Consider the following 25,730-nt stretch of genomic DNA (forward strand, 5'->3'; position numbering starts at 1 on the left):
GTATCGGTCTTTCGCATTGCCCAACATTCGCATAGCGTTAAAATTCGATGAGAACGTTACCTGCCGGCAAATTACAAAATCGAAATACAAAATTCATAATCCTCTTAAAATAAAATATAAAAAAATATAATTATATGTACATCTAAACTTAATCTATCAGATCTCTAAGGACGGAGTACAGTCAGCAACAGATCTTCAAACGACAGTTCAAATCCGCAATTGAGTCAAGGCTGAGCGACGGCGAGAGAAAAGGGAGTGTAAAAACTTATTGAGTCCATCTAAGTTCTCTTTGCACCAACTTGAACATTAACAAAGGGTGGGAAGATAACTCTGTAACGATTTTGTCAGCACAGACTGTGCAAGTGTTATTTATACGTCATAATTTCATAGAAGTTTGACGTTTAAAATAACACTTCAATCAATCTTTGGGTAATATGGCTCCATCGATACTGTCGATGATTTCGCCAACGTCAAAGTGGATCCCACGTGGGATCGAATTAATATTATTTGTAATAAAATTCAGCCAGTGTACGGTATAAAAGTATAAAATTATGGCCTCTAGGGCTCTAGCCAGCCACGGTTAGAGGTAGAAATACCAAAATAAATGCTCTAGAGCACGACGTTGTTCGGTAGTCTGGTTCTCAGTTCTTGTAAGGAGATAGCTAGACTTTACAAGAACCCGCGTGGGCTACCCGGCGTTGACGCCAGAATGGTGGTTATACGCGTTTCATGATTATTTTTTAATTATCTGCACTTCCACATTAGTTTACTGCATAATACGCTACCAATATTACACTTTAAACAATATTAATAAGCAAAAACAAAGAAATTAATCACGAGGCTATGTTACCAAAATGGCGGTCGACGAATAACCAAACACTAACCAAACAATAACACTTGCAGTCTGGGCTATCAATATCGCTGCAGACTTATCTTGGTCTAACTCTAGAAATTTGACATTAATGATGATACCACCTTATCACCACACTACGTCATAGCAAATGCCATGCAGTTATCTTCGTCCCACTCTAATGTCTGACTTTTTTCTCCCTTTTTTATTTCAGAACAAGAGTTCCTTTTCTCTTACGTCGCTAAGTTTTACATCTGTGCTCGTGTGAATATCCGTTGACTATACTGTTTTCCAGGCACTAAATGGCATGGATAGTATGTGTTCAGGCACAGAATGGCATATTTTAACTAGGTTAAATGCAAAAACTTCAGTCCATTAGGACTCCCCAGCTGATAAGTTAAGGGGTCCATGTATGTATTTTAATTTTATTTAATTTAATTTTTATTTTATTTTATTTAAAAATTTAAAAATATGGACTGTTAATTGTCTGAAATCAATTTATTTATTATTATTATAAACTCAAATTGAGGCAAGAGTATGCAATAATGCATTCTCATCAGGCTACCATAAATCTTCTAGTCTGTGCGGAAAGAGAAGACTTGTGGAATGTAAGGGAGCCCATACATTCTACGACTTCTCTTTCGGCACAGTCTAACTCAGAAGGTAAAAAAATGGTTCAAAAGCTCAGTACCTATTCATGCCTAAATCCATTTAACATTTCTTAAATAGTTTCTATTTGAGAAAATATTGTTAAACAAATATTCACCTTTAGTCTCATTATTTCTACTTGCCATTGAGTACTAAGGCGACATTACAATGGTTACGATCTATCATTTAGTACAAAATCTAAATCTAACTAAACTAATTATTGCCAGGGAGGTGGTAACTGCCAAGCACCTTCTTTATAACTTTATTTAACTGGTATTTCCATCCATAATTCCAGGATCACAATCAGGGATACTCTTGTTAACCTATAGGGACTCATTACATTTTTTCTCTTTAGATTTTGCTCTAATGAACCAAATTTGTTACATATTTCATTATTAAAAATTTAGCCCTTAAATGCATGATTTTTTTTGCCCGAAATTAATATATGTATCACATAATTGTTTGCAGTTTCTAGGAAAAATAGTTAAAACAATTATTTCATCGATTTTCACTGCGAAATCAGTGTTAAAAGTTCCATAGGCTAAATCACATTTTTGGAAATATATAGCTATTAGTAAAGGGTATAGGAAAAATCTTAACCGCCATCAGAAAGGTACACTATTTATGATGTTCCTATGATAAAGTTTGTAAATATAAAATAATTACAAACCCCGAAAAATCTGCCCAAAATCACATACTAAAAATCATCAACTTCCAGGTTTTTCCAAGTTTTCCGACATTTCGTCTATAAACAAATATAATTTTTATAAATTAAAATACTGCGTAAATTTATTTAATAATTCTGAAAATTTATCAGTTTTACTATTGAAATAATATACAGGAACAAATAGAATTTGTTTAACCCTTAATCTGTGAGCTGTTTAATGCTTTGTAGACATTTGGCAACACTATGCATTTAAGGGTTAAGAATTTATTAAATGTCAGATTAATCTTTAATTTCAGTAGTATCAAGCCAACAGTTACCACCGCGACAATAGAGCAGTTAGTGCCCCACATACTACTTTAGAGAAGCATTGCCTACACTAAAAATAGTCATGCCTGTCACGCATAAGAAACCTTCTGTTCATAGGCTTCATCTTCCCTCCAATACCCTTGTACCACTGCATGATGTACCGGTAAGGTGTCATGCCTTAGCTTACACCAACGGGCCCCGAATCTAAGCATCAGAATTATCACCAAGAGGATGAATAGTGATAACACGGCCACAGCGGGATATAGTATTAAGAAGGACATGGTTTTTAGATTTATATGTCACTCTCACGCTTATGTAACTCTAGGTACTCTTGGGAGGACGTCAGTGGCTGAGTGGAGACGGATGGAGGGATGTCGCCTCTGCCGTGTTCCTCTTCCTCGTGGTATTCAGTGGAGTATGGTTGGATGTAGTTGACTGACTGGTAGTGACTCTCTAACTCAGTCAAGTCAAGTGGTGGCTGTTTGTGTGGAGTGGTAGACCAGATGGACACAATCCAGCGGTTGCCTGGAAACAAATTATTATACAATTTAAAAACACCTTTTGGTCCATGTTGCCTGAAAATATCACATGTGTAAGAATAGGATAAAAATTATAAAATAAGTACTGTAGCCACTCAATATTCTGGTGCTCGCCAATCTGGCACGCCTAGTAATCTGGCCATTAGACTCAGGTGACCCACTCATTAATCTGGCAGTTTATACAGCTGAACACTGGGTTACAGAGGGATTATTTAAATTCTACATATCAAATACCGCTGAACTGATTGAGATGAAATATAGTACGGAGATAGTTTGAGCGGTTCCAACAATCCAGCATACTTTGAGGGGAAAAATTCAGTGCCGGATTACGGAGTGCCAACTGTAGTTTAATAAACAGTAAACATTCATAACATAAAGTAAGCTTTCAATGGCCTCCTAGCCTGCTTACTGGTGACCCTGCTCATGAAGCAGATCCTACATTCACATCCTGGTACGGGCATTAACTTGTGTATTTATCACAGATATTTGTTCCTGAGTTATTGGATGTTTTCTATGTCAATGTATTAAAATATTTATTGAAGCATGTTTCAACATAGATAACTTACCCGTGTGTCGGTCCAGCCAGTAGTCCGAAAACCTTGAGCAGCAGCACACCACGTTCAGAATAAGAATCAACCCCAATATTACACAACTAATGGCAATGCCTATATAGAACGGGGTAAAATCTCCCACTCGCGACACTAAAGGGTTTATGGCTCTGTATGTTCCGTTCCCTGTAAAGTAATAGGGATGATCAGAAGCCGACATGGTCTACCAAACCTGTCGAAGAAAGAAAATTACGTCAACTTATATATAGGTTTTTGAGATGCGCATAGACAAAGAAATTCAGCGTTATTCGGAGAGAGCAAATTGAATCGTGTGAAAATAAGAACAAAAGGTCTGTTTTTAGGTCACGCATCATGGAATACGAAACGAGACCGCACCCTAGCTTGTAGGGCGTGGTAAACGCTAACCGACACTATAAAACTTAGCAATAGGTACTGACCTGAAACTTGTTTTGAGATGAGTCCCAGCAATAAGTCAGAAATTTATTGTTATTACAGATATATACATTTATCGCAGACAGTTCACCGGCAGCGTAACGTTGTAACGTAATTTAGGAAATATTTCAATTTTCAACTCACAACTCAACTCAACGACACTTTATGTTATCCACAGATACAGAATACTATTGCATATTGCATTGTTACACAGAGTTGACAAAATCAAGATCATAAAAGAATGAATGAAAAGAAAAGAATAGAAAGATTACGAAGTACCAATATCAGAAAAAGTTTTGCCCGACCATGGCTATAAACGCGAAAATCGAAGTTCGCAAATTGCGGGCATTTTTCTCTGTCACTCTAATTACGCCTTCATTGGAGTAAAAGAGAAAGATCCCGGCAATTTGCGAAAAACGGTTTTTGCGGTAGCCCCTCAGGGCTATAACCTATAACCGCGAAAATCGAAGTTCTCAAATTGCGGGCATCTTTCTCTTTACTTACGCCTTAATTGGAGCAAAAGAGAGAGATGTCCGTAATTTGTGAATCTTGGTGTTCGCGGTAAACCCTCTGAACAAATAAAGAAGACTGGCACTACTGACAGTGACATGGCGTTGCATGGGGGCTTGATGGGGGCCCATGCAACGCCGCGAGAATCGTCAATGTTGTAGATGACATTAAATATTGTTTTGATATTTTAGGTTTTTGCATATAAAAACTACCACTACTGCTATTTACAATTTCAAAATGTTAAACGTGGATTTGACTGACCGCACTTAGTCACAAAAGAAGATTTAAAGCCTTAAAGCATTTTAAATAAGAATAAGTACGCTCAAAATGCTTTAATTATACTGTTGTACATTTCACAGTGACAAAAAAAAATCGAATTACAGGTTTAGAAATCCTAAAAAGTGCCTAAGTGACAGATTTTATACATATACTCTGGCACAGCGACTTTGTCAGTAGAAAAACGCGCCAAATTAAAAAAAAATGTAGGCACAAAGAGTTGACTGCCCATAGGAAATTAGAATCTCGCGCCTTTTTCTACTGACAAGTTGGGTGTGTTTTAGTATACGTATAAAACTAAAATGGAAAAATTCTAATAAGAAACGCGAAGAACGCTGTATTCTATGGAGGTAGTTCGTCTTTTATTTACTAGTGGTCAACGATAAATGCCATACCTATGTCATTGTCTTAATGTATGACAATGGCATGTATGACTCATACAGCAAAGGTGCGGTTGGGTACAGGAGTCATTTTTGCGGCAATATTAGATGGACGTATCGTATGGGTCTCCTGTGGAAACTCATAATTTTCTACTTTTCCTTGTGTGGCTGTACCACTTTAAATAATTCTTTGTGCTCCCGTACTTTTATTTGTCATTTAATGAGTCGTGCATACACCTTTAAACCCCTAGACAAGTTTTTAGTCTATTCCCCAAAACAGTATTTGTGCATACACGCAGTATCTTTTTGGCACTTTTACGATACTTCGTGTAATCACCACTTAAAAAATATTGTATGAAATACATTGTTGCCAACCTAATTTTAATTGTCATCTCTGACAGATGAGTGAAACATAGACATGTTTTTTATTTCATTCATTCTTTTCCGCCCGTACTCTCCATTCTTGAATGAAAAATATTTGTTAAATGTACAATTTTATTTCAAAGTAAGTGCTTGGTCGTAGAAAAAGTATTGTATGCCACGTTGTTTAACTGAGTCAAAAAAAACTCGTGGCGTCTTTATTACCAATTTTCGGCTTCGCCTCAAAATGTTACTCGAGCCACTCGCCTTTTTTGACCTCTCTTAAACAAAGGTTGCATAAAATACTATTATTTTTGTTCAAATTTGTATCTATCGCTAAATTGGCTACCCTGTAGTTTTATATCATAATATTAAACTACTCTTTGTTTTATATAATTGTTCAATATGTATATTTTTTATCTGCATAAGTGTCGCGGTTGTGCTTATCTGCATTGAGTAGTTGGGTTGGAGTTGTGCATGTTTTTATGGTGTTTTCATTCGTTCCGTGTACAAGTGTATTGTATACTCACTCATACGTTTAGAATAGGTATTCATAATATTCATTCATTCACTTCACCGGATAGGCGACCCTTCTACAAGGATATTCTCTCACATTGATTTTACAAGTTGTTTTTATAAATATGTATTTTCGTTAGTGTGTTGAACCAGCGGAATTCCGCTCATACGCAAACAATTGAGACAGTTAATGTGTAATATGCCATGTTCCTATTAGACATCAATGGCCGTATTGCTGTTTTGTCGTGCTTCAATAATATGTGTTTTGTCGTGTCTGGACATTAGATTGTAATGTTTCAATCAAATAATGTGATCATGCATAACGTTATTTGCCGAAAGTGGTTGCTGCTGCTGTTATTCGTGGTTTATCGCAAGCTGGACCCTGTAGAAGGTAAATGTTTTCGACGCTATTAAGATAAAATTATATTCTATAATACATTAGTAGGTATGTTTTTATAGATAGATAGGCTACAAAGAGGCTAGGCTCACGAAATTATGGTCAATCACGGTTGCCGCTGCAAGATACAAGTTATGAGCTGATTGTGGCATTCGCGTGCGTATGTCTGCCATATGCATCTTTATATTTTAGTCGGCCGTCGTGTTCAGAAATAACCTTAACTCCATGCATAAATTAAGTCTGACCAAACTATATCTTAAATAATGACCAATGTGTACAGTTGAACTTCTAAATTTCATTAATTAGTTTGTCCAACAAATGCTGTAGCAAACATACATGTTGTTTGTTTTGTAAATAAAAATAAAGTTGCAATTATTACTGTGATTCCATTTTGCCGATGCAAAATTTGAATATCCTCCTCAATTTGAATATTTCCTCTTTTTAGAAACATTTAAATATCATCACATTCTGTTCTAATATATACTTGGGACTACAATATAATTATATAACATCACAATTATTGCCAAGTTTTGCACTTGTGATCATGCTTCACTAATATATGCTAGTAGACCAGTTTGTAACTTTTGTATTACCAATAATGTCACATGCATTAACAAAATGTTTCATAGAATTTAAATTTTGGGTATTATTTAGTTTTATAAGTACTTGTTGTTTTTATTATTAATCTGTCACCTGAATACTTTATTATTTACTTAGCTTTTTTTACCTATTACTCATATTCTAAATAACTTTAACAAATGAAGAATGTTGATGTATGGCGCAGTAACATGTAGGTATGTTGACACAAATTATTATTAATGTGTTTAAATTCCATATTAGTTTTGTATAAAAATATACTGACACTTCATAATTATGTTTTAATATGAAGTGCTTTATTATTTGACTTACATTGTTACAATTTAGAAGATGAAATATGAAATGAAGAGGTATTAATTTTCTATTTGAGCCAGTTTTGTGTTTTAATTTTAAGATCTGTTTTTATATCCTACATACGAACATTATAGTTCGATTGGCCAATTCATTAACAATGTCTAGATTTGGGCAATCAATCTGTTATATATAAACATAGTGATGAATTGATGATATTAATCTGGCATCTGTACCTAAACCTTACATTTTCAGTTCTGAACCAGAATGTGCAATGAAGTTACATAAGTATGCAAAATTATAGCTCAATTGAAAATCAGGAAGCGGGAAAAATTTTACTCACAAGCATTATGGCTTTGGGACAGTTGAAACTAAATATAAATTTGTAACATAGCTATCAGTAATGTCTAAAAACTGATGTACAAGAGTTCAATGAGAAATTACAGGATTGGTTATCAACAATACTTAATTTTGACGGAAAAGTCAATCCCTTCAAGACGAAAATTGTGGGTGAATATGTCATTTAAACATGCTCCTGTTTTCAAGATACATGTATTCAGATGAATGCGACCTTGTCAGAGCCAAGATATTCATGTATGCCTGCACTGCAGACTTGATTGATCTACTGACAAGCACAATACATGCAACACAATGCTTACTATTTCAATATAGTGGGATTGTATACCAGTGTCTACAGTACCTTGTGGTGTGGGTTGTGTGTTTATTTTAGATCTAGTCACGGCAGTGTATAACTGTTGTGATTAAAGCCCTTTTTGTGACTTTTTAGAGAAAATAAATAAAGACAAAATGCAAACTTAAAAGAAATAAAACATTGTCAGAAGACGGCCTGGTATTAAAGTGACTCTACTAAATAACCATTTGCCTCTTAAGTGCAAATAAAAGAAATTTTAACATTGCTTGTAGGATTGAGTAAATAATTCCTTACCCCTTTATTCATAAAACTTTGAAAATTTAAATTGAAAATAGCCTTTAATAACAACCTTATAAATTACATTTCATCTTAATACTACTTAAATAACTATAAAGACATTTTGGTTTATGAAAGTAAGTGTAAATAATAATGTTTATATCAGACACCGGTTATTTGGTTGTCTTGCTCTCTGGCATAGGCCTCCCCAAGTGTTCTCCATAACGATCGGTCCATTGCTAACCTCGTCCAACATGTTCCTGCCACCTCTTTGATATCGTCTTCCCATCTTCGATATTGTCTGCCTCTACGTCTGTTTTTATATCTAGGGCACCATTCCGTCAATTCTTTGGCCCACTTTTCTGTCTTACTTCTTATCAGATGTCCTGACCATTTCCGTTTAAGTTGTTTTATCCGGTATTTTATATTTTATATATAAAACTTTACAAGCTTTCAATTAGTCAACTTATGTTTTTTCCCTTATTTGTAATACAATATCTGGGTGACCGAGCTTCGCTTGGAAAACATATAAAAACTCAAACTCGAAACAGAGATAAGACCCAGCTAGATCGATTTCTCGCCCCCGAAAACCCTCATATAGTAAATTTCATCGAAATCGTTAGAGCCGTTTCCGAGATCCCTGAAATATATATATAAATAAATAAACAAGAATTGCTCATTTAAAGATAATATCTGGGTGACCGAGCTTCGCTCGGAAAACATATAAAAACTCGAAAATGCGCGTTTTCCCAGAGATGAGACCTAGCTAGACTTCGCTCGGAAAACATATAAAAACTCGAAAATGCGCGTTTTCCCAGAGATGAGACCTAGCTAGATCGATTTCTCGCCCCCGAAAACCGCCATATACTAAATTTCATCGTAATCGTTAGAGCCGTTTCCGAGATCCCCGAAATATATATATAAATAAATAAATAAATAAATAAATAAACAAGAATTGCTCGTTTAAAGGTATTAGATAGATTAGATTAGATAGATAAGTCAAAATGACAGATTAAGACAAACAATTAATTATGGCTTGAAGCAATTTTATGAAAATCCAGAAGAATTAAAACTTTGCTATAATTATATAATAAAGTTTTTTATGCCGTTTTAAAATATAGAAAATATCTAATAAGAATCTTACTTGTTTGTTTAAACAAGGCTAAACAAATCTTTAGAAATTCTAATTGAAGCCTGTTTGGATTTGGTCAGGCTTAAAATGTTACTGCGACACAGCGGGCCCCAGCTGCCAGAACGAGACCTGCGAGACCGACGGCTTCTGCTTCGCCTCCACGACGCTCAAGGACGGCCTCGAGAAATACGAATACCGGTGAGTTGCCTGACGTACCTACATTCAGTGCTCACCAACACTATGGTTGTGTTATTCCAAATTTATACTGGGTCAACTCAACTTAAAATCACTATTTGAATTTTATCTTGATCCTAAAGGTACTAATCTAATCAAAATGATTCACAAAGATACAAACCATTGGCAATAAATATCAACACAAACCTGCAATTGATAGATGTGCACTGTAACACGTGTTTAATGTAATGGTTGGCCTATAGCGAGGTGGCCAAAAGCTGTTTAAATGGCTTACCCCCGGACGACCCGCTACCATGCAGGAGTCCCAGTAATTATTGCTGTAAGACTGATCTCTGCAATTCCGATGAGATTTCGAAAGAGCGAATAGCGAGCCAACGCTCCGCCCCTCTCACGGGTAAGCTCCTCCAGGCCGTGTGACTTCTTGGAAAATGCCGATTTTGAGTTTGTTTTTGATGTACTATTAGAATCATAATTGCATCGTCATTTCCTATAAGTTTTGTGTTGAGATGCCAATTCTAACATCGCTTCCTGATTAGAATATGTACCTATCTACTAAGTATCCGGGCCGGCCCGTTAGTTTTGAATGATGTGCCGTCTTTAACAAAAACTATTTTCCGAGTGTGCCATGGTTTTCGCTTTAACCTACTAAACATGATTTCTGGCTTCCCCGCGACGCAGCTGTATGGACCGTAAAGCACTGATACCGCCGGAGCACCCCTTCGGTTGCTCCACGACGAAGGCTAAAAATGAGTCCGTGGTGATACAGTGTTGTGACAGTCGTGACATGTGCAATCGCGATATGCGTCCGCAGCTGCAGCCGAAGCCGCCAGGTAGGCAAGCGCCCGTGACGCTAACCGCACCGCTTGCCGGTACACAGACACTTCTAACCGTACTCTAGTGAACCGGGAGCCGCGGCTACGCGCGCGGTCTGCGCTGCGATCACGCACCGCTCATCGACACCCAGCGCAGCATTTCTAACTCGACACATTCACATCCTCACATTGTCCGGGAGGATATCGGCTTGAACTAGTATCATATCTAGTGATCTCCCTAGCTCTCGTACTTAAATACTTGCTAGTGAGAGACGATAATTAAATTTAACTTAAAAATCAAACGTAGGTATAACATGTATACCTGCACGTTGTCCTGTCAAAAATCTGGGGGCACGGCAGTGCCCCCGCCGAGTTCAATAATATCGGAACCGGCATCAATATGTCGATCCCAATTTGAATGTGTCGGCCAGAGCGCTTTTGGCCTTTAGTGATTTAGTCTATTCGTACTATTTGTGGAATGCATGCAATATAAGTATTTTTTTTGTCATCAATCTGACATAGTGCTGAAAAGAGGATCTATCTCAAGAATCTGTCATTACTGATGAATTGTGATTTTTTTGTAAACACTTGTTCAGAAATAGATCTAACATGTAAATCATGCATATTAAGACTATATTTAATGAACAAATTGAAATAGATCTAACATGTAAATCATGCATATTAAGACTATATTTAATGAACAAATTGAGACACGAAATAGCAACTTGTTTGCTAAATATTCGCAGCAAAATCTGGAAGTGCGCTTCACACTTCGCTTGAGCTTCTATTTTTATAAAAGTTCAATAGATTCCTCTTCTCGGTACAATAATAACCTCGATACAAATAATACCGTACAGAACCGCCTTGTAACCTACTTATCCATAGGGGGTTAATACGTAGGTTGCCCTGAAAGTTTCGGGAATTGCATACTTAGGAACGTATATTTGACATGTGTTATACCTCTTTGTTACAAGCATAGTCTCATTATTCGAAAACACTGGCCACTTAGAAAAAAAAAACAATGTTCTATTTTCAATTGTTTTTTAAAGTCGTTGAGTCGCTGGTGAAAATGGAGCTGTCCCGCGAAAGTTTTAGAGCAATGATTTATTATGACTTTAAAAGTGGATTAACACAACAACAATGTGGAGACCGATTGACTATTGCTTTTAGTAGTGAAGCACCTTCGAAGACGACAATATACAGGTGGTATTCGGAATTTCAACGTGGCCGTGTGTCTCTTGCGGATGACGTACGTGAGGGTCGACCGAAAACTGCCGTTACCGATCAAAACATCGATGTTGTTCGCCAACTGATAAAAGAAGATAGGCATGTTACATATCGGGAAATTCAGGAGACTTTAGGCATTGGAATGAGTCAGGTACAAGTTATTTTACAGCAAGAGTTGGGCGTGCGGAAGTTGTTTTCCCGGTGGATTCCTCACTTGTTATCTGACGAGCAGAAAACGGTCCGTGTCAATTGGTGCCACAAAACCCTAAAAAGATTTAATGGAGGAAGCTCAACTGCCGTTTTTAGTATTGTGTCAGGTGACGAGTCATGGATTTACGCATATGAGCCTGAATCCAAAAACCAATCTCGAGTATGGGTTTACGAAGACGAGCCGAAGCCAACAAAAGTTGTTCGTTCTCGCAGCACGATCAAAAAAATGGTAGCCACGTTTGTCTCCAAATCGGGTCACGTGGCGACTATTGCTCTTGAAGATCGAAGAACTGTCAATGCCGATTGGTATATAGGCGTTTGTTTACCGATTGTTTTTGCTGAACTGCGAAAAAATAACCCTAACCGCCGTATTATACTACACCATGATAATGCCAGCCCTCATACTGCTCAGAAAACAAACGACTATCTGAAGGGCGAAAAAGTCGAATTACTGGACCATCCTCCGTACAGCCCCGACCTAAGTCCCAACGATTTTTTTACTTTCCCGAAAATAAAGAATCGGTTGCGTGGTCAGCGTTTTCAGACCGCGGAAGAAGCAGTCCACGCTTATAAAATGGCCATTTCGTCAACCCCCAGTTCAGAGTTCAATAACTGTTTTGAAAACTGGTTTCAGAGAATGAAAAAGTGCATTAAACACAAAGGAGAATACTTTGAAAAACAATAAAAGTACTTTTATTTCATTTAAACGCGTATTTTTTCCAATTCCCGAAACTTTCAGGGCAACCTACGTACAAGGTGGATAGAAACGCATCTGATCTGATCCATACGCGGCAGTTCGTCACTTTTAAGACTTGTTGGCTTATTTTTAAGACTTAGGGTGTTCGGATAAGACAAGTCGTCACCGTGCCTACCTACCTATTAATTCTGAAACGCAAACCGAGGAGCTTGATTATAACTGCAATTGGTGTGTCGATGAGCGCCGCGTCTCCGCAGCCCCGGTGCGAGTGTGCATGGCTAATAGAGTTGTTTTTTTTATATTTTTATTTCTGTTCTAATTACACTAAATTTCTTCCTCTAGACGACCGGCATTGATCACCCGTTAGACATGTTTCTAATGTTATTGATTTGAATAGATGTTGGGAGCAGGAATCGGTATTCCCGCCCGGGGACTGGCCTATATGGTGTCAGAAGGGCGATGTATTTTGCTGCGCCACGGACCTCTGTAACCGAAGCGACGAGCCAGGTAGGCCCTCATAGGTACAAAAGGGCTCTTGTACTGTCTTGTCCATGTCCCTGAATGTTACATCATTGGGAACAACAAACGATACGGAAGATATTCACATTCGCATGAAATGAAGATGCTGAATGCTGAATCGTAATTGAAACCTAAGTACATTTGTATATTAGCTTTGGACGTGTCGTTCCAAATGAGTTTATATACAGAAGGTATAAAGGTTTTTCTTACTATTCTATTAAAAGTTTTATATTTAAAGGATGTATATATGTATATACCTAGGCATGGAGGGATGTCAACGCCGTCTCGAATGCGAAGTCGAATTCATAGGTATGTCTCGAACTACCATTACTGGGGCATAACGAACGTGATCATCGCCGGATTTCCTCTATAGCATGTTTTTTTAAATACTAATCGCATGTCAATAACTTTAATTCTAAGTTTAACCTAAGGCTGTTGTACGATATGTGCGACTTGTGCGAGCATCTTTCATCAAATGAAAATTTGTAATGATGGATGTAAAATCTATTAGATTTCTTGGAAATGTTTAAGACTATTCAATCCCCACGCGGTTCCTAATGCTTATTTTTCAGTCTTCATTAAATTTAATATGTAATATGTATTACGAGAATATTTGCTTATGAATATATTATGAATAGTTTTAAATTGAACATCTCTCTTAATGTCTTATTGAAAGTGAGCGACCGAGCCCCGTACAATCTAGCTAAAATAGTTGTCCCAAGAATAAATAAATCTATTTTCCGCCCCCGCAATTGTATTCTCTTTTCTAACCGCTACCAACTTTTAGTATGTTGTTGGGCATGTTCTTAGGACCCCAAAACTGCCGCGAGACAGTGGCGCAAGCTAGCTACTTCAGCTTAATGACGTCACCAAAATTGGTGTACCCCTTTACTAAATACGGGTATAGTCCTGCAGGAATATATAACATTCAAGTGTCGTGTATATGTGTTCCTATAGATATATTGGTCATGGGAATCGGTTTCAGTTATTGTGCATGATGTTCACAGTTGCTTCGTTTTGTTTGTGTGTGCTTCGCATTGTGGTGGGCATTATGTGTATATTAGTGTGTAAACTTATTAAAATGTAAAAACTTCACGACATGAAATGCTTGGACGTATGGCAACAATAATTATACTTTCTTTCTAGTGCGGCAAAGGTAACGTTTTATTTTATTATTTTATCTTGTGCTTGAACTTTTTCGGTATTTAACATAGCATAAATGATTATTCCTATTGTGCTACCATTTGATTACATAACATACTAAAAGCTAGGTTAGTAATTTTTGTCTGTCGAAACCGTTTTATAAGTTTTCTTTGACAATAAAAAAACAAATTCATAAACTAATTGAATAAATTGTTATGATTATGAATTAGTGTTAATGATAATTATAAAATTAACATGGTTAAAGGAGGCAAAATTAATTCATTATTATAATCAGAGGAACAATAAAAAAACTCGCTAATCTTAATTGTATTATTTTGTTGCTGTTTGCCATAGACTAGGAATCCTCTAGACGGAGTTAAGAGCAATTATTTCATGAAACCGATGCTGCCAAAAATACGGGGGTACGGGGGACGAGGTGAGCGAATCCCGTGCCGTGATTGGTCCGTTCAAAGACACGGATCAATCACGGCACGGGATTGACTCGAAGATGGAGTAAAACTACCGTATAAGTGGCAGGGGGGGTAGCGTTACTATGCTCAGTCTAGAGGATGTCTTGTCTGTGCTGTTTGCTAAATGAACATTGATAACACTGCAGTATAAATTGATACTAAACTAATTAGTATTATTTTTCATATTTTTTATTAAACATAGGTATCATTAACCGCTATCGAACTTACTATAGTACAATACTCCTAGGGTTATGATACATGAAATGTTCGAAAGTACTTGAAGTAATTGCGGCGGAGACGGGGCCACTTATGGTCGCGTTCCGACAACTTTAGAACAACGACTTCCCCTCTGACTCACGTACACTAGTTCTTACTCTTACAGTACAGCCTCGATTATCCGAAACTCTATTACCCGAACCCTTAATTATTCGGACGCTAACTTAGTTTATCCGAACCCTTGAGCCCGAATAATTGATTATTAGATAAATTTTCAAGCGTTTTGTATTTTAGCGTTAATTTGTATATCAAATTTTAATATATAGTGTGTCAAAGGACTGTCTTATTTCAAACATAGACAGAGAGAGTCATTATACTATCTTTGTCTTACACTAGTACTAGCACCCTAAAGAAAAGCATGAGTATAGTATTTTTTGTTCCTATTTACTGACAAATTGGTTTGACCATCTATAGGTACGAGTACTATACTGTTAAATCGATTGCTTTATAAAATTGCGACTTATTTCTGCCTTTATTGATTACTTCTGATTAGTTTTAATTATAACCTGGTTTTTAGTATGACAGACTGCGTAATAAAATCCGATTGTATTAAATATCTAATTTACTCGCAACATAACGTAATAGCCCCGAATAACATTTTATTCTCCCAAAGACACGACGCCTACCGCGGCGGCATGGCAAGTGGTGCCCTGGATCATTGGCCTAATGGTACTGGGCATTTGCGCCGCCATAAGCTTTTGGTGGGCCAAGAGGTCCCGAAAGATGCTCAAGAGAGGCCTGGGCTCCAGGCCTCTGTTCCCTGCCGAGGACTCGCTGTGTGAGCCGAGACATCCGATACTGGGGGGAACGGCTACTATCAGGGATATGATCGAGTTGACGACCTCTGGCTCTGGATCAGGTGAGTCAATTAGCTAACCCGGTGATTCGAAATGTTTTTTTAGTTATAGTCCCTTGTAAATTAAGTGCTTGTGGCCCTAAAATCGAGAGCCAGCGAAGTGAGTATAATAGTTTCCGATGCCTCTAAAACAACGCCGTTGCATAGTTTGGAAACCCCTGATCTAATCAATTTGCAAGTCCGGTAATATCATATTGTGGGCCAAGATCTTTGCTCCTCGACTGAAAATGTCGATTTCTAAGTACCTTAACTATCACAAGCAGCAAAAACAGATTAAAACTTAAGTCTGTGTGTGATCACATCTTTGCATTAGTCAGTTGGAGATATACCCGTAATACTCATATAATTCTGTTTGGCAGGTCTCCCCCTACTGGTCCAACGGTCCATCGCCCGCCAGATCCAGCTGGTGGACATCATCGGCAAGGGCCGCTTCGGCGAGGTGTGGCGCGGCCGCTGGCGGGGCGAAAACGTCGCCGTCAAGATATTCTCCTCCCGCGAGGAGTGCTCCTGGTTCCGCGAGGCCGAGATATACCAGACCGTCATGTTGCGCCATGAGAACATACTCGGCTTCATCGCAGCTGATAATAAGGGTAAGGTCACTTGTTATAACATTCCACTGCCCTCCAGATCCCGATGGAAGCACGTTGGCAATGACAGCTTGATTTTTTTATAGACTCGTTTTGGGTTGGCAGGGTCTTGAAACAAACTAGATAAAATGTAGACGTATGTCATATTTCTTGAGCTGGAATATTGCTATTTCGAGAAATCCCAATACAACCTTTGATGGAGTGCGTAACTTTGAAACTATTTGGGATTACTTTCACATAGAGAAATGGGAATGAATTTTATTTGTTCAGACAACGGCACATGGACGCAGCTGTGGCTGATCACCGACTACCACGAAAACGGGTCGCTGTTCGACTTCCTCACAGCGCGTACCATCGACTCGACAACGCTCGTCAAAATGGCGCTCAGCGTCGCCACCGGCCTGGCGCACCTGCACATGGACATCGTGGGCACTAAAGGTGAGAGTACTCGCTATTCGCGCCATGGACTCGGCCACGCTAGTCAACATGGCGCTCGCAACCGGCCTCGCGCATCTGCCAATGGACATCATCGTCACTAAAGTACTTGCTGGTCGACACCCTAACGGCGAGCACCATTAACTCGACTGGCTTAACACACCCGGACTGTCATCTTGCAGAATTGCATAGTTACTTTATAAATGAATTCTTTCATAATGCGCCCATGAATCTTGCAGCTGCCTGTACAGATTCGACCAGAAAAAATAATTCCGTTACCGTTGCACAGGCAAGCCAGCGATCGCCCACCGTGATCTCAAATCGAAGAACATTCTCGTGAAGAGCAACCTCACCTGCGTGATCGGTGACCTCGGGCTGGCGGTGCGGCACAACGTGGCCAGCGATTCTGTGGACGTGCCCTCGACTAACCGCGTCGGCACCAAGCGATACATGGCGCCGGAGGTGAGATATACCAACTGATCATTAGTGGATTTTATCTCGTTACAGTAACTGTGTAAACTGAGACAGAAATAGGCATTATGGGGGTGTTCGGAAAAAAAAAATTGTTGGGTTATTTCTAATCAGAATCACGACCGCTAATGAATAAAAGAAAGAAAAAAGAGTCCCCTGTTTTTCATACAAAATTAGGGAGTCAGTTTTTGTGTCGGTTCATACAAAATGTAGGTATGTGAAAATGCGTCACATATCATAACTATATATTTTTTCTAATCGATAGCCCTCGTGATTCTGGGTAGAAATACATAGGTAACCCAATAGACGATAGTTTTTCGAAAATGCTCATATACTAAAGAAAAAGTGACCAAGTCCTCCAGCGGCCGAGGCCAGAATCGAACCGACGTCGTCAGCTTACGCGGCTAACTCCCTGGACCTTTAGGCCACCGGCCACGGCGGTATCTGACCCATATTTTCGAGTATATGCAATCTTTAAAAGGCTTTATTCGAAAGTACATCAGACAAACTTTGCGGCTATCTTTGACCTTCAAAAGTACTCGCATAATTGCAAATTGGTTTATTTACGTATAGGAACATTAGTCCTATCATCACGCACGCTGTGTACCTGATAATGTCCCCCGCGTTACCTATCAAAGTGCTTATCACGTTAATGAGATGACTGATTAGATATAGATACCCCACCCACACGATTGCATCACAGATTTACTTAATAGATGGATCAAAAAAAACCAGTCTGTCATAACATATTGGAAGCATTCCTTGAAAATGTGTGCTTATAACGCCAAAAAAGGTACTTAGGTCACGAAATAAAATCTGTTTGTACGGGACAGCCCATGAAATGCTTCAGTTTTCAGTTCAGTGTCCACGTTTAACATGTGTCCAAATATCGACAAGAAATAATTCTAAATGTAAACGTGGGCTATTGTATATTAGGTATGGTAACAACGTGTGGTAATGTCATCATTGTCAAATTTCTGCGAAAATTTGACGTTCACACGACCACACTTTGTCCTGTTCAAGTCGATGCAAAGTTTGCTTAGCCGTACTCTAGCCTAGCATGTCTTCCCAAACGCCTCATAATACGAAGTCTGTGGGAGGTAGTCTATGAATTTCATATATAGTAATGCCGCCCGTGTTCGTATCTCTCTGATAACATGGCATTCTCTTTCGGGGTGAATGTCAAAAGTGGCCTGAAACTAAAATGCAGTAAGTGGTTTAGAACTTTCATTGAAATTTCGACGGTGCATTTATGACATTAAGGTCCATTAAAGATTGACGCCCCAAATGAAAGCAGAAGTAGCTCTGTGACAAGTCTGTTACCTACTAAAACCTCTTATCAAATTACCATTTATCCATGTGGAGAATTATGAAATTACCATATATAATCTAAATAATCCATTTGGAGTATGATGAACTGGTAAGGGCCGTGTTTCGTCGAATGATTTTTTTTAAATTACTTGTAAACACATTTTAGCAAAAGTCTGAATGGCAGAATGCGTGTTATTGTGTGCTTGGTCTGTCTCTACGTTGCAGTTCCATTAAACATTCACAATAGGGGGTAATACTGCAATGTTCTGCCGCCAGAGTGCAGCACTAGCACCCATCGAAAACATTCGTCAACCATAGAGTAAGGGTCGGTTGCACCAAACTGACAATAGAGGCGTGTTCAGATATTTGTGAGCGCCTTAGCCGCTCTGATATATCTGATGGCGACTGTACAGTTGAGTCGCTCGCTGTACAATACACGTGGGGTCATTATTGAACTTTAATTCTAATTAGTTGAGTTGAGTAACACTAAGTAATGAGGATTGATGCTATAAGATTAAAATATAATTCGTGTTATATCAACAACATCATACCCTTCAAAGAAAAGAGTTGGTAATAAAAAACTCAGTGCTTATGAGGCTAAATTAGAAAGAGTGTACAGTGTCTTATTCATTCGCAGTTGGTCGCATAAATTTAATCTCCGACCTACAAATTTGGCTCACAGAGTATTACCTAAGGCTAAGAGTTGATAAGTCCCTGTATAAAAATATACACCCAAGGCCAAAAGTATGGAATCAAGGTTGTTTTGTTTGTTGTAGGTATATTTGAATTCTAAATTTTACATTAGGCAGCCCCAAAAGAATAAAAAAAACAGGATAAATATCAAACCATCCTAAACTATTATTAAAAAGTAAATATGTAAATAGGAAAATGTTATAATACCGTTTTAATTAACACATACAGTTAAACAAAATGTTTAACTGGCTACTATCATAGATCATAGCCAGCAGTTGAGTATTTTACTTGTATAATGTTGTATTATTATTTTAACCATTTTTTTTATTAAATTGTCGATGCAACCATTGATGGATTGTGTATACAATCCATCGCTTACAAAAACACATTTTTCTACTGTAATACAAGCTTGTTTCCATACTTTTGGCCGGGAGTGTACCAGTTTTTAACACGCTTTTATTAGGTCGACCTGTATGTAACTAACTTGTAATGGAATCTTGCAAGTTAAATTTGATCCACTTCCCGATTTCCGATTGAGCTGAAATTTTGCATACACATGTAAGTCGGGTGACAATGCAATATTATGGTACCATCGAGCTGATCTGATGATGGAGACAGGAGGTGGCCATTATTAGGTCGACCTGTATGTAACTAACTTGTAATAGAATCTTGCAAGTTAAATTTGATCTACTTCCCGGTTTCCGATTGAGCTGAAATTTTGCATACACATGTAAGTCGGGTGACAATGCAATATTATGGTACCATCGAGCTGATCTGATGATGGAGACAGGAGGTGGCCATAGGAACTCTGTGATGAAACAACGCAACCTAATTGTGTTAGGGGTTTTTAGAATTGTCTCGATGAGTATTAGTTGTCTGTCGTAAGAAAAGTACAGTCAGCGTTAAAAGCGTGTACCAAAAATGAAATTTTTGTCAAAAACTTATTACTCAGAAACCTACACCTTATTCGGCTTTCACTTGCCCTACGTATTCTGCGACATATACTCAAAAGATCGATTATTTATTAGTAAGTACTACACATTACGTATCACAATTACGATAAAGTCAGCATAGTGAAAAACAAATAACACTCGTTAGACGAAAATCAATCTTATTTAAATATTACATAGGACAGAAATGTGCCATTTAAGGTGTTATCTGTGTTGCGTTCGTAATCGTTTTGTTTATCATCTCGACGCATCGTATCCTCCATTACGCGTTGTTGTTCGAAAACTAATGATTGAATGTGTAGTAGTTTATCAGTCTCCCAATCAGCTTCGATTAACTGTGAGGGAGATTGTTACTAAGTACTTATTGCTTTTTAGGGTTCCGTACCCAAAGGGTATAAACGGCACCCTATTACTAAGACTCCGCTGTCCGTCCGTCCGTCCGTCCGTCTGTCACCAGGCTGTATCTCACGAACCGTGATAGCTAGACAGTTGAAATTTTCACAGATGATGTATTTCTGTTGCCGCTATAATAACAAATACTAAAAACAGAATAAAATAAAGATTTTAGTGGGGCTCCCATACAACAAACGTGATTTTTGACCGAAGTTAAGCAACGTCGGGCGGGGTCAGTACTTGGATGGGTGACCGTTTTTTTGCTTGTTTTTTTTGCTTGTTGATGGTGCGGAACCCTCCGTGCGCGAGTCCGACTCGCACTTGGCCGGTTTTTGTAAATTGAGCCGTATAGAATTGGACACAGTAAATAGATACGTTATGTGGGAGTTTCTAATGATATTTTAACAAATTAACATTAAACTGAGCGTGAGCGGTCAGCGCAGCGTTATCCAGAATTATATAGAGTTAATACGGTCATAAGAAAATGTGGTTTAGTTCATAAAAAATGAAAAGGAGTAAAAGTATGTCAATAACTTTTAAATACGGTAAATGAGCAATTCTCACTAAATATGCGATCGCAAGCGGCATTTTACTCTCATTACGCTGAATAGACTTTGAAAACGTTATTGATTCGTTCATTAAGAATATACATGACTTTAACAATCCTTAGAACGGAGTCCACAAGTTAATATTCGCAACGCGTTCTTCGTCAAATAAAAACGTAAAGAGATCCACCAGGGGCCTACTCGTAATTTGGCCATTTAGACTGTATGATAACAATGATAACAGGAATTGGAAGTTAAATATAGACACACGCACTCTAATAAATAAAGTCTCCATGACGCAAATAGAAGTTTAAAAACAATATTTTGCATTTATAAAAGACTTCAGAATAAGGTCAACCGGGATAAAAGCGTCACTTGAGGTAAATGTGTCTTTTAAAGATATTTTCTAAACGAAACATTTTAAAACTATTGCAACCCTCTAAGTTCAAAATATGGTTACCGAACTTGTTGTTGTTGCGTTTCGAAGATATCTTCAATAGACGCAATGACCACAAGTGACGCATTTATCCCGGCTGACCTTACACATAAGTTTTATATAACATGACATTGACGCAGGCAACAATCTCAAAGCTTTTCAAGTATGTATCTTATTTATTTATGCAATAATTGCAAAAATAAGTAAGGTACAGTCAGCATCAAAATTATGATAAAAGCTATCTGCTACCCTCGAATACGTTTCCAAATAGTGATAATTGTATCTCTACAGTTCGCGTTCAAAAGTATCTGTTACAGTCTAGTTGTTATACATAATTATAGAGACATATCTCAATTGTAAGCTGTTACAGATTGGTAAGATGTTTATGACGCGTAGTCTGGTCCGCTACTTTTGATACTGACTGTACACAAAACATATATCAACCCACGCCGCAGTTACTGCCCGCTTCGCAGACAGAAAACTTATTTTCCCGACCAGGGAAAGGCGTAAAATTTCGTGCAAGCCGCGGGCGGTAATAAAGCACTCATCAGATCGCATGTCAATAGCCCTTTAGCTACGATCGTGCCACTTCACTGCCTTCAAAAATTCTTCGAATTGTCATTGTAATTTGTACGCTGTGTCGTAATAGAAGTTTCTAACCCCGACTAGCACAGATCAATTTCTCTAAACTAATGTACGATTTCATTTGGAATTTGCCAGCAATTCTTTGGTCAAGGAAAAATCGTGTGGAAATCGCAAAAAGGCGTAGTTTATTTTCACGAAAAATGTATAGAAATGATATATGTGGACGATAAGTTTACTTTTCGATTGGCGATCTGATAACTAACGATTGTCACCTTAGTTACGCCCTCAAAGGTTTTATTAACGACTACTACTGAGAATTAAGAGGTACAATGACATTCAAGTCTCACTCCCATCTGTTCCGTTCCAGGTGCTAGACGAGACGATGGACACGCGTCAATTCGACCCGTACAAGCGCTCGGACGTGTACTCGTTCGGACTCGTCGTATGGGAGATGGCGCGGCGCTGCGGCGCGCTGCCTGACGAGTACCAGCCGCCGTACCACGACTGCGTGCCGCCCGACCCGGCTCTAGAAGACATGAGGAGGGTCGTGTGTCTGGAGCGCAGGCGGCCCAGCGTGCCCAACCGGTGGCATTCGGACCCGGTATGTACCTTACTTGTATAGCTTTCTGAGTAGATGTCTAACGAAAACCGCCCGTAACCGGCAGTCGGTAGCACTCAAACCCTCCACTCGGATAAAACTTCGTGTGTGAGATGCCAGACGAGTTAGAATGGTACAGAAGAGCATTCCTTTCATTCTGGAGCGCAGGCGGCCCAGCGTGCCCAACCGGTGGCATTCGGACCCGGTATGTACCTTACTTGTATAGCTTTCTGAGTAGATGTCTAACGAAAACCGCCCGTAACCGGCAGTCGGTGGCACTCAAACCCTCCACTCGGATAAAACTTCGTGTGTGAGATGCCAGACGAGTTAGAATGGTACAGAAGAGCATTCCTTTCATTCTGGAGCGCAGGCGGCCCAGCGTGCCCAACCGGTGGCATTCGGACCCGGTATGTACCTTACTTGTATAGCTTTCTGAGTAGATGTCTAACGAAAACCGCCCGTAACCGGCAGTCGGTAGCACTCAAACCCTCCACTCGGATAAAACTTCGTGTGTGAGATGCCAGACGAGTTAGAATGGTACAGAAGAGCATTCCTTTCATTCTGGAGCGCAGGCGGCCCAGCGTGCCCAACCGGTGGCATTCGGACCCGGTATGTACCTTACTTGTATAGCTTTCTGAGTAGATGTCTAACGAAAACCGCCCGTAACCGGCAGTCGGTGGCACTCAAACCCTCCACTCGGATAAAACTTCGTGTGTGAGATGCCAGACGAGTAGAATGGTACAGAAGAGCATTCCTTTTATTCGAAGGTTACGTTTTGCTATAATTATTCTGACTTATCTGTAGACTTGATCTGATACAGATACTTTATTGATAACAGGCAGTCATTTAATACGTCAAAGTCTGAGAAGTTAATAAAATGTTCTTAAGATAAACCAAAAACTACAAGCAAACAACAAGCTATCATTAGCTGTCGCTTGAAAGCCTTTCCAAAAATCCCTCTGTGGTTATCAGTTTTTTCTCAAAAATGGACGGCAAAGTCGACGTTACCGGTTAAAAAATAGGTCGCGAAGTGCGTAGTTTATGGTCATTCAAAAAATTAAAAAGTTAAAAAAAAAGTCTAGATTTCGGGACTGCAATGTTGCATACAAATTCCATTATTTAACGAGTTCCAAACTTTTAAAAACTAAATGGCCATATCAAATGAAGGCATAGGTCCATTAAACAGCCAAACAGATGATCAGCACTTATTATTATAATGTTGGTACCGCGAGTATTTAGGTGTCTCAAATACGTACGTATTTTCAGCAGAAAAATACACTTTTCTTTTTTTTAAAGGCGGCAAGCAAATCTTTTTAATGGTTTTACTTTTTTCTGTGAAAATTAGAACGTTGCTTCTGTAAAATATTTCTATTTCTTGCACCATTTTTGAGAAAAGCACTATATATGACTCGGCTGGAAGGCTACTTGCTGGCTTCGGATTCAATTAAACCATCATTCATCATCATTATTCAATTAAAACGAATCCTCAGCCTGCAAGTAGCTACTTCCGAACCTCGACAATAATGTACTATAGTGCGTCAAGCAAATCTTGTCAGTAGCAATGTACTGCAAATTAAAGTAGGGTAACACCATGTAACACTCAAAGACCAGAATTGCGCTAAGAAAAGCAGCAATGTACATCGAACCAAAACGTGTTTATTTTTCCGCCCTTCATACGTCAGTTCGAGTGAATTATCATAACCTCAAATTTTAGTAATGTTTACCGTCAACGAGCATGATTGTACATTGTAGGCACCTTAGCTTTGCTTGAGGTCATGCATAATCTTGGTATTTAATGGTCACAGTAGAAATTTCTCTTGAAATATAAACGATTCAGAATGTAAACAATAAGATGATGGCTGTCATTCACGATCCACATTCCACAGATAACACACAGATGACACGCGATTTTGGAATTATTCGAACACAGTGTTGCTAACCCGCGATTTTTCAAATTTGCCGCCTTTTACTACTGACAAGATTTGGTTGATCCAGTATATTTAACCCCATGTATCTTTCCATTGCAGGTCCTCTCCTCGATCTCGAAGGTGATGAAGGAGTGCTGGTACCAGAACCCGGCGGCGCGGCTCACGGCGCTGCGCATCAAGAAGACCCTCGCCAACATCGGCGCGGGAGACCTCGGCAAGATGTAGACCGAACGAACGCCGATTGGACGGCCGTTGGTCAGGTCTGTTACTCTATAACCACCACGCTATCACGCAAAAATATACCTTAGCAGGTTGTCAATATGGACGATTTCTAAATGCATTTGATTGACAACCGACGTAACTTTTTGCGGAGGATGACTTACGTTAGCCCGTTTCTACACTTGTAAGTTTTACTTACGTCAGTAGGGACAAAGCTATTTGTTAGAATGAGATAACGATATTCATCTCTCATTCTCTAGTATAGCTGTGTCCCTACTTACGTAAGTAAAACTTACAAGTGTAGAAACGGGCTTTGTTATAGTTACATAAGAAGGTGTAGCAAGAAACGCACTATTGGTTACTACACCAAATCTGGTGTGCATGAACTAAGCAATGGATCTATTTGTGAAAAACATGCTTTCGCACATTTTACTTTGGTTTATTTCATTCACGCCAGCTTTGGTCCACACGCAAAGCTTACTTATGAAACAAATAAAGTAAAAACTATAAGGGTTTGTCATATACTGTGCGTTTTCGATACCTAAAATATAGCTTACACCTCTATGTAACTTACGCGGTGGTTATAAAACGCCAATTGTATAAAGATAGTAGAATATTAGCAGCGCAGTGCGAATTCAAAAAGTGTCACGAACTAAGAAACATCGTGGTGCTTTTTTAATATGGACGACTGAACAGTAGAAACGAGTCATTGTAGTAGTAAGGAAAAGGAACGCTTGGCGTATTGCGTTGGGGTTCTGGTTATAAAATATCGTGCA

At 38.7% G+C, this 25,730-nt stretch overlaps 3 protein-coding genes across 4 annotated transcripts; 1 reads left to right on the top strand and 2 right to left on the bottom strand.

Annotated features, from left to right (window-relative positions):
- Nucleotides 1-2,429: 2,429 nt before the first annotated feature.
- LOC134661898 (uncharacterized) lies at nt 2,430-2,752 on the bottom strand. Its single transcript, XM_063518139.1, has one exon. It carries the CDS (start codon nt 2,750-2,752, stop codon nt 2,561-2,563), a length of 192 nt encoding a protein of 63 aa, XP_063374209.1. The 3' UTR covers nt 2,430-2,560.
- An 11-nt stretch (nt 2,753-2,763) lies between these two features.
- Nucleotides 2,764-4,140, bottom strand: LOC134661897 (uncharacterized). Its single transcript, XM_063518137.1, has 3 exons — nt 4,017-4,140; nt 3,577-3,790; nt 2,764-2,996 (listed from the first exon to the last, which is right to left on the bottom strand). The coding sequence occupies exons 2-3, from the start codon at nt 3,776-3,778 to the stop codon at nt 2,764-2,766; spliced, it is 435 nt and encodes a 144-aa protein (XP_063374207.1). The 5' UTR covers nt 3,779-3,790; nt 4,017-4,140.
- Nucleotides 4,141-6,139: 1,999 nt separating this feature from the next.
- On the top strand, nt 6,140-25,117 carry LOC134661858 (TGF-beta receptor type-1). 2 transcript variants are annotated; one of them, XM_063518070.1, is made up of 9 exons: nt 6,140-6,444; nt 9,479-9,596; nt 10,272-10,423; nt 15,561-15,806; nt 16,163-16,393; nt 16,661-16,828; nt 17,115-17,287; nt 22,577-22,810; nt 24,835-25,117. In XM_063518070.1, the coding sequence occupies exons 1-9, from the start codon at nt 6,345-6,347 to the stop codon at nt 24,958-24,960; spliced, it is 1,548 nt and encodes a 515-aa protein (XP_063374140.1). In that variant the 5' UTR covers nt 6,140-6,344; the 3' UTR covers nt 24,961-25,117. The 2 variants fall into 2 exon arrangements, with proteins under 2 accessions (XP_063374140.1, XP_063374141.1); XM_063518071.1 differs by lacking the exon at nt 10,272-10,423 and adding an exon at nt 12,937-13,046.
- Nucleotides 25,118-25,730: the final 613 nt, after the last annotated feature.

The sequence above is a fragment of the Cydia amplana genome, chromosome Z (assembly GCF_948474715.1).
Source record: "Cydia amplana chromosome Z, ilCydAmpl1.1, whole genome shotgun sequence".
NCBI classification, from domain to species: domain Eukaryota; kingdom Metazoa; phylum Arthropoda; class Insecta; order Lepidoptera; family Tortricidae; genus Cydia; species Cydia amplana.